Source organism: Montipora foliosa, chromosome 1 (assembly GCF_036669935.1).
Source record: "Montipora foliosa isolate CH-2021 chromosome 1, ASM3666993v2, whole genome shotgun sequence".
NCBI lineage: Eukaryota > Metazoa > Cnidaria > Anthozoa > Scleractinia > Acroporidae > Montipora > Montipora foliosa.
In genome coordinates this window covers 51,745,571-51,763,070 of record NC_090869.1, presented here as the reverse complement: position 1 = coordinate 51,763,070, position 17,500 = coordinate 51,745,571, and the positions used below count along the sequence as shown (strand labels likewise).

The following is a 17,500-nucleotide window of genomic DNA, read 5'->3' as shown; positions in this document are numbered from 1 at the left end:
AAGTGGTACATTTTGTGGGTCACCCATCCAGACACTAACCCCGCCGGACAGGGAAACTTCAGTGAACTTTTGTATTACAAAAAGTTCAGACGCTCAGAGTGCACGCTTACTCTTGTGGTGAAAAGATGTTGTGAGGGAACTTGAAAATGATCAACATGTCAGCCCAGAAGCCAATGTTTCTCAATTCTCTTTTATTTTCTTCAATCTTTCTGGGTTCAGTTCTTTGATTGTAGCCACATGTCTTCTCAGGGGGCTAATTAACTCAGACTTCTACCATGCATAGTTAATGGTGCCCCCTCCATTAACTATGTATCATGGCACTACAATGATATACAATACAAAACAATATCGTGTACTATTAGAGATACATATTAGGCAAAGACAACTCCACAACTCGTGGAAGACAAAACGCAGCTCGGTTGACAATATGGAATAAAGCGCAATGTTACTGCAATACCACATGTAAGCAATGCGTGCCTATTTTTTTCTAAAGATGACAGCAATTTCTTCTTTCTGACAAATGATTAATAGGCCGGTAGCCACGTTTTTAACCTCAGAAAAAGATCTGTTTCGTCTAATGAACATTTGAGCAAAAGGGCCTCTGCTGGTACGACTTCTGGGTGACCCCTTAAATGGTCTTAATGACCCCCGACTTGAAAAAATTGACTGGAACGCTGAAGTTAGTTTAATACCACCCAACTCAGTCCCTTCTGTTTTGAGTAACACGTACCACAGGCAACCCAGTGTACGCCCTAGTTTGATGTTGTGACAGGACCTCGTGACACAACGTGACGTAAAATCACATGTTGATATCTGATATCTGAAAAAGACATGTGCTGAGGAGCGCCGCGATAGTTCGTTTGAAGTTGTCGGCTTCATTTAGCGGCGCTTTCCTGGCATATAACTCTTCAAAGGAAAGATCTACAATGGATGTGGACAGCTTAAAGACAGATTTAAAGGAAAGTAATCAAGATCATTTGCTTAATCACTGGGACAGTTTAGACGATGACCAAAAGTTAGCATTTTATCGTGACCTTCGAAATATCGATTTCGCTGAAGTGAATCGGTACTTTGAGAAAACAATGAACGAAGCGCATCAGAAAAAGGACGAGAAGTTGGAGCCAGTCCCGCCAGAGTACGTTGGGAGCGTTATTGGAAAAGCCAATTCAGCAAAGGTTAATGCTTGGAAAGAAAAAGGTTTGGTTGCTATAAGCGAAGGGAAAGTTGCTGTGTTGCTCCTGGCTGGTGGCCAGGGAACCCGTTTAGGAGTTAGTTATCCGAAGGGAATGTACGATGTCGGTTTACCGTCGAGTAAAACCCTTTACCAGCTGCAAGCGGAAAGAATACTGAAAATACAGGAACTGGCTTGTGAACAAACTGGAAAGAAAGCTACTGTTCCATGGTAAGCTCATATATTTAATAGCTTTTAAAAAACAATTTCCGGGAAGTGTTTCATTATGGGGCCCCTAAATTGAATTGGCCCGGTCCATGTCATTAATTAATTTCCACACCCTCTTATGGTAGAGGCCATTAACAATATAGCCCCACAAAAAAAATGATTAAATTTCTTCCTCAGAAAAAAATTCAAGTTGTCCACTTCCTGTCAGAAAAAAGGACCATTTTGTTCACTACCCCTAGAAGAAAATCCCAAGGACAAGGGTTGGTGGCTTGCTCATCCCCTCACAAAGGACTTTAAAACCCCCTTTTGGAAAATGTGGATATTAAGTAGAAGGGCCCCCTGTGGGATTCACAATACACCACTTAATTTAAACAGCTTTGAACCTGTTGCAGTTCTAGCAGTCAATGGACAGCTAATATATTAGGCGGACGCAGTCACCATTTGGATTTCCCAAATGACCCTTTTTTATTGTAAATCACCTCTATTTAATGGTCACCTTGTTATAAGATAACAACCAATAAAAGGCATAAATTTTGACAGGAAGATAAGCGAAGCATGTCCAGTTTCTCTTGCAGCTCATCAAACGCAACCTAAGCATTGTCTGTGTAAAAATACACGTCTCTGGGGTGGGTGAACCGGTGCACACGTCTAATTCCTCTTTTATCAGTTTCCATTGCAGCCAACCACCAGAAAAGCCGTCACTTTCAAACTGATACTTGCATGCAAATACTGTTGTCATATTTGGTGTTACTGTTGTTTTGAACAATAAAATATAAATTAGTTGATCGGTATTTAAAGACAGAGAGGTGTATACCCATAAAACATCTGGTATGAATGTGCACAAAACAGATATGAAAGGTTTGAGATTTTGCTACGGCTTTTCGGGATCTTCGAGAAACGGGCCCCTGGTAAATTTCTGCCACATTATGGGTTTGATTTTAGGAAACCTCTATTCAGCCTGCAAAAACATCCATTTCTCCTCACTCTTTGTCACTGGGGGCGTTTCGTTCCTCTTCCTCCCCAGTGACGAAGAGGGAGGAGAAACGGATTTTCTCGCAAGCTAACCTCTGTTAAGTGGTCAACCTCTATAAAGCGGTCACCAGGCTATTTTCCTGAGGGTGACCACTTAATAGAGCTTTGACTGTAGTTGGAAGTATCTTTTTCATTTAAATTCAGAATTTTAAGTTGGCTGACACCACTAGCTGCCTTCTTATTATGGTGGTAAATTAACCACTGTTACTGTGGAGGCATGGTTGCATAGTGGTTAAGGCGCCAGTCTCCTGATTCCAAGGGTCACTTGTTCAAGGCCTGGCTCTGGCATAGGGTTGTTTCCGTAGGCAAGAGACTTGACTTCTCACTGTCTCTCTTCACCCAGGTGTATAAATAGGTACCGGCGATATACTGCTGGGGGGTAACCCTGCGATGGACTGGCATGCCATCCAGGGGGAGTTATAATTTTCTCAGTTTCTTCATGCTACAGAAACCAGGATCAGCTCTGGCCATATGGGCCCTAGTTGGCCTGTGTGCGACTTTACCCCTTTACCTTTCCCTTACTGTTAGATAGATTGTGAGCTGACATTAGATTTCAACCTGTGGGGCTAATATTCTCCATATGCGTGAAGACCCTCTTTTTATAAAAACCTGTCTTTGACCCCTTGAGTTTCAAAGCAGGTTCTTATTTTCGAAATACAATTAGAGTCAAAACTAGAAGAATAATATTTTATTCCCAAGTGCTAAAATTGTTGTCATTTAGAGATGAAAATGTTTTAAAGGATAATACACCATGTAGCTCAAATATGCTATTAAGCCATACTATATATATATAGGTTTAAAATGCAGTGTAGTTTGTCAGGCAAGTTTGCCCAGCTAGCAGAGGTCTCTTTCCTTTCACATTCACTGGGCTGGAGTATGGAAAGAGAGAGCTCTGCCATGGGTCAAAACTCACTTTGATCCAACTGTCGTCCACAACCTTGGATGGCACTCTTCAAAGCACATGCCCCATGATTTGTTTGCTGATGGTGACTTAAGCCCACTGCGTCCAACAAATTCCTTTACAGTAATTCCACTGTTGTTAAGTGAGCCCACACAACATGAACTATCACATTCATGAGGATTCGGTCGCTAAGTAACCACCACGCATGCTCAGCACAGTAAATTTTGACCCATGGCAGAGGTCTCTCTTCCTGCACTCGGTTGTCCAGCGAACGCAAAACGAAAAGAGTCCTGCTAGCAGGGAAAGGCAACTTGCACTTGATAATTATTTTTAGATCATCATCCTCAGCATCATCGTTGTTTGCTTGAGTTTGAAGGTCTGTGATCCATTGTTGTGACCAAAAACCAAGAAAATTTAGTGACAATTTCAGTGCTGAAAATTAGCTGCCATCCTGCCCTCCCAGTTACTGGGCAACTAGTTTTCAGTAAAATGTAAAGGTTGGTTGCCTGAAGACAAAACAATGGACAACCCAGTCAAAAATAGAAAATGTATTCTATAAGCAGCACCCGACTCACTCGGCGGTTTTCTGTTGTCAGTGTCTGATAGTAGTGCGAAATTAACACTAATTAATCTGCCGCAGTTGAGCATTTTCCCATGTTTTGAATATCTGTGGCGTTTAGAAAAATAGTCAGATGCACCTGAAGGAAAATTCACATGTAGCTGGCAATGGAGATAGGAGACTCCATTTTGAAAAATGCTAAAACTTAAACCCACACAGGCGCACACTTAGAACTATGGGATACTCAAGCTCCAATAATGCCATGCGATTGCATCTCAACAAGGCATGCATGTAATCATAGGGGGTTTCCCAATGGGCAGCCAAGCATTTATCTGGACAACCAAATTTACAGGTTTAGTTGTGGGCTTTTGGAACAGGGATAACCTGCAATTTAGGTTTTGTATAGTAGTAATAATTTATTATTATCACTTCAGGTACGTCATGACCAGTGAACACACATTGGATGAAACCAAGAGATTTTTCGAGACGCACAAATATTTTGGACTTCAGAGCGATAATGTGGTGTTCTTTGAGCAGCACACCTTACCCTGTCTGACATTCGATGGCAAAGTAATTCTTGACCAGCCAGGTAAAGTTGCCAAAGCACCTGGTGGAAATGGTGGTTTGTACAAAGCCCTTGGCCCAGATGAGCCAGTGAACATAGCTCAAATGAGGAACCGTGGGATAGAGTACATTCATGTTTATTGTGTGGATAATATTCTTGTCAAGATGGCAGATCCAGTATTTATAGGGTTTTGCATAGAAATGTCTGCTGAATGTGGGGCTAAGGTTGGTAATGTAAATGACTTGCATAGCTTTTAGAACTTTAAAGTGCCATTACATGTAGATCAGACATCTGAAAAAATTATTGGAAGGATTATTGTTCATTTTTTAACATAATTATCTGTGAAAATGATGCTGTGTGATGTTCTTATACATGTACACAGGTCAAGATAAAGCTCAGCCACACCCTCTTCCCCATTTCCCCACCAACCCCATCCTTAGAGGGGACCTGTAGAGACTTGCAGTTGTTTTCAGCCTGTTTTGGTCCTCTAGGAGATGCAGACATATCCAGAAATGCAAATTAATGGAAGACATATTTAGTTGGAACACTTAGCGAATGGTCAGAATCACCGTGTTACAAGATCATAGCTTATACCACATCCCCCTTCCCCCAATTCAATGTTGTGTGAGAATTTTTCAGTCTAGTAGTTGTGGAAATCAACATTGGAGGAAGGGGGAAATGGGGATGGGTGTTCCAACAAATGTGACGAGTATTCTATTTGCTTCAAGGAAATTGGCGAATCTGTAGAGGTGTAGATCAGAAGTCTCTTTAGAAAAGAAGTAAACTTGTTACTAAGATGAACAGAATGTCTCTTCGCATGCTTTGTATTTAAAAAGGTGGGCAGTTGGTCTGAACTTGATGATAATCAAGGAATATGTGTTGGAGAGTTTTTAGAAGGCCAAATAATTATAAATACTATAATATGCTGTGTACTGCATTTCCATGTAAAGTAGTTGACACTGTGTACTTTAATTAACGTAGCGTACACATGACATCGGGGGGCTTTAATTATTATTGAGACGGGAATCGAGCGAAATAAGGGCGATCTTCCTTGTACTGGTACTGATGTTGGCATTTGAAGGCGTGACAACGGTTAGCGAAGGGAATAAAGCTAGAGAGGTGGGGTCACTGACTTCTTGTGAGGTTCAGTTAATAATATTTCGAGTGGTGCTGATGTGGAGCTGATACCAACTCAAGAAGAATTTACAGGATGATGAAATTAAAATGGACTTAATGTATGCAAATTGATTGTCAATGATTCACCGTGCGATTCACCAGATACTTTAGCTCGATATGTAAGGGGGAAAGAGTTTCCGGGCATAAGAACCATCCTATGCCAAGTTTGTAATCTAAACTAGTTTGTAAAATGTGAAGTCAAAAAAATCCTGTAACATTTCCTGCTATTGCGGCACGGTTCACCATGGTGAATCGTTTGTTGAAAGAAATGAACTGTTTATCTTTCAGCTCATGGTGAACCGTTGAGATTCACGATTCGAAACCATGTCATCACAGACCAGTGATTGCAAAAGTCTAATTACGTTGTCAATTATTTTCAAGCTTACACATTTTTTCCTTATAACAAGCATTAGAGGGGCAGAATTTGGAAAGCATTCATTGATTTATTTCACCATTGTGCATACATAAATTAACCTAATTAATGAGGGTAAACAGTGGTATGGTCAAAAGTCGGGTGTGACAAACAATGGACTCATTTTGCACTTTAACAGGGAAATTACAGACTTGTCGTTTTTCATTAATTAATAACAGGTGTTGTTTTCATTAGCTTTATATCTTCAGGGTTTCAGCCTGAGTTTTTCAAAAGCAGAGCACCAACCATTGCCGATGAACTGTTCTTTTGCTACAACTCATTTAGTCAGTCCTATCACAGAAAGAAACGTCTTCAGGGGCCGTAATATATTTGCATAGCTATTCTGACTCCTTGGTATATAAAATATGTCAATCAACGCTGACCGTTGCACTTGATAATCATGTCAGTCCGTCTGGGAATAGAGCCTATTCAAGTGTTCAGAGGACAAAATGTACTTACCACACGAGTTTGGAACTGTTGGAATATTGTACGGCGTATATTGCATTGCACGGCTTCATACCAACGCACACCAATACTCAGACAATACTAGACATATTTAGTTGGAACACTTAGCGAATGGTCAGAATCATCGTGTTGCAAGATCGTAGCTTATACCACATCCCCCTTCCCCCAATTCAATGTTGTGTGAGAATTTTTCGGGCGACTACTAGTAGTTGTAGAAATCAACATTGGAGGAAGGGGGAAATGGGGATGGGTGTTCCAACAAATGTGACAAGTATTGTAGGTGTACACACCATATAAAAATGAACTTTAACAATAGTAATATTATTATTCAATCCCCTGAGTATTGTCCAGGTACATGTACTCCATCAAGCTTTCCCTGTCCCTGGTTAAGAGTAGGTTTGTGCCATTTGATATATACATGTACATGTATAATATATATGATATAAATAATGTACATACAGTACTTACATATTTTTGCCATAGAATTTAGAATATTTAGGTTAGATTTACATAGTTATATTTTATAGTCATATTCGTTGTATTTGTAAGGCGCATTATACATGTATCATATATTGTAATGTATTTTGAGCCATAGGAGTATTAAATTATTATTATTATTATTATTATTATTATTATTATTAAATGAAATTTAACATAGTTAATGACTAGGAGCTAGTCTGGTCAGTAGTGTTTTGCAGGCGGTTGTTAGTGTCTTGGCCGTCTGTTAGCTTTTTTTGAGCGTTTTGGTGCGTTCTGTAGCATTTGATATCGTTACATAGTTTACGCCCGGGAGCTAGTCTGGTCAGTAGCGTTTTTGCAGGTGTTTGTTAGCGTTTGATACGTTTTGTAGCGTTTTCAGCAGTCTTAAGGTTGTAGGAGCCCTGGGGCTGACATTGTCCAGCGGTATTCATGGTTAGTGCATGCGTTGTTGTCCCATGTGTTTGCAGCGTGTTTGTTGCTCTGTTGGCGTGGCGTTGTGAGTTGAATTAGTAGTGTAGTGTTTCTCGGCGTTCCCTCCCTATCCCCTCCCCTTTTAAAATTTTTTTTAATATTTTATTTATTTTTATTTATTTATTTTTTCTTTTCTTCCCACTGAGCTGTCTGGCTCAAGTGTGATGGATGCCTGAGGGGGGCCTGGCACAGGGGACTCGTGGCTTGGTTGCGGGTTGGGCAGGCCAGTCAGGTGTTCTAGCGCCTTGGGGATGTGACTGCGGTTGCAGCCCCCGGGCTTCTTGGGCACCTACCCTCCACTGGCGACTTGGGTGTCAATTATTATTGGTAGTATTATAAGGACCTAGAATAGATGTTAGCCTAAAACAGGTTCCTCTTTTAGAAAATGACCTATTCCAGGCTACTGGCCAGGAACAGATTGCACTTTAAACTGCACAGATCTTGTTCAAAACTTATTTTTTCATGGTTATGAAATGTAAAAGTATCAGACATTAGACGAAGTCAGTCATGTACCATATCATATAGTAGATATCTTTTGTAGAAATAAGAACCAATTTGTGATATCCTAAAACTACAGTGTAAATACCATTTTTAAAAGAACCTACCGGTATTTACAGCTGTATCCTAACTTGGAAAAATCTAGGTTCTTATATGCTGGAGTTTACTGTATTCTTTATGTTTTTGGGTTGTTCCTCTTTACTCAGGTGGTGGAGAAATCTTTCCCTGAAGAAAAAGTTGGAGTTGTGGTAAAACGTGAGGGAAAATATCAGGTGAGTAAAAGCATTAAACTTTGTTCAACAACTATCAAGTTCCTGGATGGCCTGTTTCTACATTTCACGTACATTTAACATGATGCACAGTTTAACATTAAGTTATATCTATAGACCAATTCGGCTAACTGAATGTTGTACCCAGTTCAAATCTCGCTGGGTTAAGATTCTTTGTGTGTTGAATTTACATGACAACGAAGCATTCATATTTAAATGATAAGGAAATACTTGGACCAAAACGTTTTATTCCCAAAAGGTTTCAATTGGATACAACATTGAGTTAACCGAATTGGTCTACTGAACAAGATCAAGCTGCAACACTTGTAAATCAACAATGCTGGTCAAGGTTTTCATATGGCTGTAAATGCCTTCACCTATTAATCAATTTACAATTTACATTGTATTTACATGTACACATGTCTAGGCATTCTAGCACCTTACAGCAGTAATTGGGAACACATTTTGGCCAGACAACTACACCGGGAACTCTGTGCCCTGTTCTTATCGAATACTGTGTGGGATCTTTTACATCCCACAGAGTTTACATGTATGTATTGAACAAGGGTGTGGGCTGGGCCCTACGGTTAATGGTCCTTATCCAAGGAGACTTGAAATTCTAACCATTTGTGGATGTACTGTAATACCGTAAACGTCCATGTATAAGCCGCATCCGTAGATAAGCCGCACCCCGAATTTAGAAGTGCAGATTTTGGGAAAAAATGTAGCACAATAAAGTTTGAAATTCCAGTAACGTTCTATTGCTATAAACCAACAAGGACAAACAATCAAGGTTTCACCATAAAGTTGAAATATGAATGAGTGCTTAGTAGCCAAGCTTTAAATGTGGGGAGGAGTCTGGGCCAGGGCCTGGGTATCATGACCACATCTATAAAGATGTTTGGAAACTCGCAATAGGCGAAAAAATTCATGCAGAACAGGAGCTTGATAATGCAGTCGACAAATTTGCCGAGAAGGTGGTCGAGGAAAACGAGACAGTCGGCCATTTACCTCGCAAGTACTCGCGAATTTTGTGATATTTTATCGGACGTGGCGGAAGTGGAAGTGGAAGTGACTGGCCGAAGACATCACTGCAAACAGCTGTGTGAAGGAATGGAGCTACAAGATTCCTTTTAGGTTGGTGTTTACTTTTTCGAGTAAAGCGAAAATTAATTGCTTGAAAGAACTCTTGACGAGCAAGATTCGCCGATAAATACTCGAAGACACAAACGGCTCCTTTAGGAGCCACCACTCATTAAAAAGTCAATGAACAACAGCAACATGCTCTCAGTTTCTTTTATGTTTGGTTACTGAGATCTTAAGAAGTTGTATGAATACTAATTAGGTTTTTTAAAACTCCAAACACAGATGTATCCATGGATAAGCCGCACCCTTGATTTATGGCTTCAATTTTGTGAAAAAAAGTGTGGCTTATACGTGGACGTTTACGGTATTACAAAGGTGGCACCTTCTCCTCAGTTATTTAAAGACCCTGAGTGTTGGTCCAGCCAGAGTCGAACTCACAACTTCCCACTCGTTAGTCCAATGCTCAGCTAACTGCCAGGGCTTCTGATAGGTTGTGGGGAAAAAATTAAAACTTACAGGACTTTCAGAGACAAATTCAGGGAAAAAACATCAGATTTCACTGGAAACCGATTGCTTTTTGCACTGATTTGACGAACGTTTTAAATTAAAAAAGACGCAGTTTTGCCAATTCTTTTTTTTTTGGAAAATGATGAGTGTTAGCCTATGCAATAACAACAGCAACAGATGCAACCACGAGGTTCTTTTTAACAGAGATCATGACGTGCTCTTTCAACAACAATGCGCTTGAGAAATGTGCCAATGGCAAAGCTTGCATCATGACCACTGCTGGAGTTTTTCGCAACATTAATGTACTCTAAGAATGCCTGGTAGTTTTGGGATGTTGTTCACTCTTTGCAGTCAAGAAGTTTCAAGATAAATTTGCAACTTTATGGCACGTAAACAGCCCCAACAGATAAGATTATATTCGAATATGTTGTACCGTCTTTGGTAAAATTTCTAGCCAATTTTGCAGTATTTCACGTTTTGTGAATTTCAAGGGATTTCACACATTTACCTGAATCTCGCGGCTCTGTGACTACAGTCTGCATGCAATTTCACAGTTACATTCATGAGTAATGTAGATTGTACTGTAATCTTTGCAGAGATTGAAACTGTTGCAATAAGCCTTTTCTGTGGCCCCCTTTTGTAAAGTTCTCTCCCTAAGAAGAATATCCTTTCAGTTATTTCAAAAATAAAAATTATATTAATATGTGTTATTTTAGGTTGTTGAGTACAGTGAGATATCGAAAGAACTTACAGAGATGCGAGACCCACTTGCAACAGATAAACTTCTTTTTCGAGCTGGCAATATCTGCAATCATTTCTTTACCATGGACTTCCTGGAAAGAGTTGTAAGGTAAGATGCCATAGATTATCTTGAACACAGGGTAATGATTTATACTGTTACTGGGCTTTTTACAGTTCTGAGTTTAAAAGTTGAAAATGATTACATGTACCTGTTGTGAGAGTGTCTAATCGGCGTGGGTGGGTGGGTCGTTGGTCGTGGGTCCAGGGTAGTTGGTCGTGGGTCGTGGGAAATTGGTCTTGGGTCGTGGGTCCCTAACCCTAACCTAATTCTAACTCTAACCCTTTTTTATCGACGACTGGAAATTCTCGAAACAGACAAGACCTAAGACAAATTTGGACCGAGCACTGAGGGAGCTAATGATGTGTAGCACAATCACCATACCCACTTGGGGGTGACTCAGAAACATTTCCTGATTTATTCAGTTTAACGTCTTCAATGAAGCTATATTTTTGCTGAATGCTAAGGTTATCCTTGTTGATTAGCATACAGGGTGTAAAAAGGTTAAGCGACTTTCCTTTCTTGAGAAAACAAAGGAAAAGGATAGAAAAATAGGAAAATTTTGAGTGTAACGCGTAACACAATTTTCAAATTGAAAGTCTTCAAAACCATTTTTCATAAGAGAGAACAATTATGTGGATTAACGGACAATAACCAGTGATAACACGCAGTAAATACTACATATGAGCCAAATTATAACAGTTCAAGTTTATTAAAACACATTGAAAAGATTCACAATTCCGTAGTTTCCTTACTGTAACGCTGTGTTTTGGAATTCTGGCGCTCACTAGGTTATAGTTTGAAACAAGTCTTCAATTGATATCTGTGGCTTCAAAACCATCTCAACTAAATGCTCATACCATGTGCTTTAACATACAGAAAAATTACTTTGAGGGATCCACTACGAATGGAGAAATCACTCCTCAAAACAGTCGCTACGCTTTTTCTGTTCCGCAATTACGCAATAATATTTTTCGAGACCACTTCTTTCAATGTTGCTCCTGCTCCAACCAAGGCGTAAGTGGGTTCCAACCAAGCATTTTCCGAATGCTCACAAGTTCCACTAGCTATTTCCACAGTTTCGTCATCGTAGCTTTTAGGGTCGCGAAAATATTATCCTTTGACTGAGTCGCTACGTTTTTTTTAACATGCCGGGCCATATTGAACCTAGTCTTGAGTGCCAGTGAACATCACAAATCTAGTTTGCAAAGAAGCCATGATTTCCATGTGCTTCACAAGGCTTGGTAACCTTTCCTCTATGGATATTATTGGGAAGTCCACAATGTCTTTTCAGGGGCAATTTTCAGGAAATTGAGAGAGACATCTGCTCTGACCTCAAATTGTAAAGTGGAGCAAAAAAGTGGAGCAGAAAGCCAGCGTTTAGGGTGTCAATAGAACTAAATGAGGGGATGCTATCCTCCATGTAGTGAAAGCTTTCTGTTTTTACTTTTTATTTGCCTCAAAATTGACTATCTGTATGAAAGACCACGCCTGCAAGGGGTCATGGGTAAATCAAAATTCAGTTTTAACGGACCAAACATTAATATTTTCCGAACAATTAGAAAGATATGTAAGTCTGGGTGTGAAATAAGCCAAAATAAGTGATTTTCACCCCAATAAACACAATTTCACAATTTTTAGGTATGTTACAGAAATGGGTACCGTGATCATGCTACTCATCAATATATCTTTTTTTTATCTTCAAACAAACACGACCCACGACCCAACTACCCAGGACCCACAACCCACCTACCCATGACCCACAACCCACCCACCCATGCGATTTAGCCTTACCCACCTATTGCAGCTCTAAAGTTATTATGAGAGAGTTGTTCTCATGAATGTCACTGTAGTAAGATTATTCACTGTTAATACTCATTACACAGACAAGACAACAGGTTGTTATTATCATAACTTTACAGCATCTACAGGGTACATGTAAGATACTGTAAACACTAATATTTCAATATTTCAAGCTTTTTAAAACTGCAGACAAATGTTTTTCGAGATTGCAACAAAACATCATCTGTTTGTGTAAGATTGTAATATTCTGATCATTTTAGTGGTATTTGTTTTAACTACATGAACATGCATACATGTATGTTGACTGCTAGCAGTCCCTTCTGAGTTGGTCAAACTACCTGCCTTAGTCACGCAAGCGAGTCGAGGATGGTGATAGAGCAAGATATATCTCTGATATCTCACAGCGCCATTCTCCCCTGCTTGCGTCACTAAAGCAGGTGGTTCGATTGACTCAGAAGGGACTTCTAGCAGTCTATACATATTATTGGAAAATCTTTCAACTTTATGGGTGTTTTGACACTTCATTTTGTATGGCCATCTTAATGTCAGTGATTGATGTTGAAATTATTTCCAAGACCTGAAGATGTGAATATCATACATGTATTTATGTAACTTGAGAAGAAGGATCTAATTTAATGGCATGTCCTTCTTAGCATCTCAAGTTATGTAAATACATGTACATGTATCTCTTGGGTTATTTTGTTTCAGAGAATGTGAAGAATCATTGAAGTTTCACATTGCAGAGAAGAAGATACCATTTGTTGATAACAGTGGAAAGAGGTACCAATTTCTTGTATAGACATGTTAATACAGTTTGTTAATCATTTGCCAAACTTACACCGTGCATCGGTGACTCAGTTGGTTGAGCATTGGGCTGTTATGCGGGAGGTCGTAGGTTTGAACCCTGGCCAGATCAACACTCAGGACCTTAACATACAAATGAATGTACAAGTCATTGTAATTGACGAGAAAGTGCTGCAAATGGTTAGACTTTCAAGTCTTCTGAAGTTCTCGGATTCAGACTATAAACCATACATTGCATGCCCTGTCTCACAAATGTCTTCTATGTTCATGGGATGTTAAAGAACCCACAAACTACCTGTATTCGAGAAGAGTAGGGGATGAAGTCCCCAGTGTTGTGGCTGTCCTGTTCTCTCCAGCAGAAGTTCCCAGTTTGGCAGTGATGTCTCTGAAAAGGATTTTGGTGTATGAGGCCACCTAAGCAGAAACAGGCATAAGTGCAAAAGGGACTTTGTAGAGTGCTGGAACATGTAGATGTAGATGTACATTTATTTATTTTTAAAACAAAGACTTTACTAGAATCTTTTTGTGCACATACTTGTCACAAAATGTATTTACATGTACACTCGACCAAATTAAACATGGATTTTATGCAGCTTGTTTGGTCTTTTAGAGAGGAGGGAATTGCAAGGAGTAAATGTAAAATTTTATGTTTAACATGGAGCTTAAATAATTTGACTTTTGAAAAATTTTAAAAAAGTCATTTGGAGGACTGTAAATCATGTCTTGGAAGGCCTCATGGCATTTTCCATACTTCATTGTGTCAGCACCCCTGGAATGCCATTATTTTCCTTTTGGTACACTAGTTACCTAAAGGTACAGTAATCACGTGAAATAATTTTGCAAGTATGCATACATGTACGTGTATGTGAGTACATTATTTTTCCATCTCCTGCGGAGTCCGTCCTTACCAGCCAAAAGAATTAATCATCCAATGAATTACATGTAGTTATTATTTGACACTCAATAAAAACAATGAACTAAATTACTAAATTATAGCATAATAATATTGTTTTCTCTATGGATGTACATGTTTTCTGTAAGATAGTTATCAGATGTTGCAGATGTACAATTATTGCTAACCTTTAAAGATACATGTACAGTTATTTTCACATTCTGTTTGAATTTTATTTCATAATGTAGAAAGCTTTTTATTTGTGTACATGTACCATATGAACAGCAAGTGTTCTTACCACGGTGTGAATGCTGCTCCAATCTGGGAGGCAGAAGTGTGAACAGAAGAGGGGCTGGGGTTTCCGGGTTGACCAGTGCTGGAGAGGGGTAGGGGAAGTGAGGAATACGAGAAGAAGAGGTGAATGAATACATGTGAGGTGATCGTAAGAGGAGGATGTTGTTGGAATTGTTGAGGTATTTCAGAGGAGAAAGATAAGGATGTGGGTTGACCAAGGGATTAGGTGGTATGGATGTACGTACATGTACCAAAGGAGTAGAAGGATTTGGATGGAGGTAGTGTATGAAGAAGCACTGTACTACTTCACCCCTCCCTTACATGTACATAGGGTACCCTCCCTCACCCGACTCCCCCTGCATCATTTCATTCTAAAATCAAAAGTCAAAGGATTGTGTGACTTGTCTTTCAGGATAGAGCCTACTAAACCAAATGGGATAAAGCTGGAAAAATTTGTCTTTGATGTGTTTGAATTCACTGAGTGAGTTGCAGTAGCTTAAAAATTGATGATGATGATAATGATAATGATAATAATAATAATAATCAACTTTATTAAGAAATTCTGTAATAATAATAATAAAATAATAATAAAATTATGTAATAATAATAATACATGTAATAATAGTAATTATAATTATAATTATAATTATAATTATAATAGGTAGGCAGTGAATGCTTTGGTATCCTCAGGGAGTGGCACCCTTGCTTTGTCAGCTGGCTAGACGGGGGAGTGAAATCTGCAGCTTGCTTTAATTGGCCACCAGTGGCAAGTACTTTGCGAATAGGTATTTGCAAACCTTCCCTGTCAGCGTGAGGACTAGAAAAAGAATCCTTCTGACTGTTCTGATGTCCTTTACCTTAATTGGTTGGAATGAGTGGGTCCAGAACACGTAATGTCTACGAGGAATTGCCTAGTCTAAGAACAAATAGATCACATCCTTGGACGTCAGCTATTGGACTGGCACCTAGCTTTCATGTACCTAAATTGGTTGCAGGGATGGTGCTTGAATCTTTCATTTTGGGTCCCGGAACCCACATGTCTTGTCAAATTAGGGTCCTTGGCATTTTTGGTTGGTTCCAATATTTTCAATGCCCTCATAAAGAAAAAAGGGTACAAAAAAGACTAGTGGTGAATAAATATTTTGACCTCAATGTTAACTGGTCTTTATTATTGTTGCTTTTGTTAGACAACTTTAACTTAACACATCATATAGGTACATGTACAGTTCTCATTATGAGCAATCAAAACAGAGCAGTGTCATTCATAAGACTGATGTTCCTGCAGTGAAGCTGCTGTTTGAAGATTTTGTTCACTGTTTCGATTTTTTTCCATCCAGTGGTGAAAGCATTTTTCTTTCCTGCCTTTGAACAATCCTACATGTAGCAATCCTCTGTCACCTCTGGTATGCAGCCACTGAAACTCTGTTAACTATTTGTCCAAAAGCTGGCCATGTCTTCCCCTCTTTCCATGGTTTTGAATTTATACTACATGTTCAAAATAATAATAATGACTTTTAAGTGCCAATGGATTTAGCACTAGAACACTAATTGGAGACACTAATGAAATTAACTCAAATCAAACAAATACGGTATTTACTCAATTAAACACCATGGCATACTTGTTTTCTTTTTTTCTCACAATCCTTGAATAAATGCCACATTCTTCTGATTGGGTGCGGTGTTTATTCGAGGGCGGTGTTTATCGGGTCTTTTTTCTCCATCTGCGGCGTTTAATCAAGTAAATACGGCATTGGTTTTGTGGAGAGAGGAAAACCAGAGTACCCAGAGAAAGACCTCTCTCTCAGAGCAGAGACGAGGACCAACAAACTCAACCCGAATATGATGCCAAGTCTGGGAATTGAATCCGGGTCACATTGGTGGGTGGCGAGTGCTCCCACCAATTTGACCCGGGTTCGATCCCCAGACTCTGTATCTTTGCTATTTTATCGTCCGTGGAAAGAACTTGGGTCTTTATCATTGTTACAGAAACCCTCAGAAATTTCTAGTTTGTTCCAGAAATGTTTCAGGAACTGTGATCCACTCTTTGAGATTTTGGGCTTTTAATTATTGATGCCTTTGAAGTTTTAGTCTGGATGACTAGAGGGAATGGAAAGCCCCTTGTGGGACTCCTCTTTAGGAAAATATTCAAATTTGTTCACTGAAGTGCTTGAAAGATATTTGAGCCCAATGGGCCCAGACCGAGAATTGCATACGTCTGTTAACATCATCTAAAGTAAAGACGGGCACAAGACACGTTATGCGTCTGGACGAAGTATCCAGTTTCGTGCTTATTCGAAGACGTACTTCAGTGGATAGTTCGTCCAGACGGATAATGCGTCTTGTGCTCGTCTTTATGGCCGCATTGGCCGTTTTCATACTAGAGACTCGTAATTCGTCTGGAACGAACTTGGGCAAACATTTTTTTGCGTCTGTTAAATTCAACAGACGCATAAAAAAACGTTTCCCCAAGTTCGTCCCAGACAGATTTTTCGTCTTATATAGTTCGTCCAGTTTTTACACTAGACGAATAACATGACAGACGCATAATTCGTCTGGACGGATTTTGCATCTTTAGTATAGAAACGGCCAATTTAACAAACGCGTAAAAAATGTTTGCCCAAGTTTGTCCCAGACGGATTATGCGTCTTGTATACTTCGTCCCGTCGACTTTACACCAGACAGAGAACACGAGAGGCGCATAATTCGTCTGGACGGATTATGCGTCTCTCGTATTAAAACGGTCAATGGGATCACACAAAGTCACGTGGTCAAATCAGTCTGTATATGGTCTAACTACATCAGTCAGTCACATGAACATAAAATATAACTGATAAGAACTGAAAAGACATGCATGCATTCAAATTGGGAGAAGTACATCAAATATTGAAGATGTATTGTGTTATGATGACCTAATCGAACGCTGAAAAATCTGAGTCCCAGGTGAGTGTAAACCCACAACTCTCCAAGACCTAGCTGGATGCCCAAAACCTCTGACTGCTATAACACTTGCATTTCCGCGATCGAAACGTTAATTCTCCTTACCAGAACCATGCATTTCTTTGTTGGGTAGTCATGAGAATTTGGTGGT

At 39.5% G+C, this 17,500-nt stretch overlaps 1 protein-coding gene across 1 annotated transcript in view; it reads left to right on the top strand.

The window, feature by feature from the left end:
- The first annotated feature begins 820 nt into the window (after positions 1–820).
- The window catches only part of LOC138000766 (UDP-N-acetylhexosamine pyrophosphorylase-like), a 25,250-nt gene continuing 8,570 nt past the window's right edge, over positions 821–17,500 (top strand). Inside the window, exons 1-6 of the mRNA XM_068847413.1 lie at positions 821–1,402; positions 4,326–4,680; positions 8,165–8,230; positions 10,537–10,670; positions 13,131–13,202; positions 14,825–14,893. Coding sequence (XP_068703514.1) covers positions 927–1,402; positions 4,326–4,680; positions 8,165–8,230; positions 10,537–10,670; positions 13,131–13,202; positions 14,825–14,893 — 1,172 coding nt within the window. The 5' untranslated portion in view covers positions 821–926. The remainder of the gene's footprint in view (positions 1,403–4,325; positions 4,681–8,164; positions 8,231–10,536; positions 10,671–13,130; positions 13,203–14,824; positions 14,894–17,500) is intronic.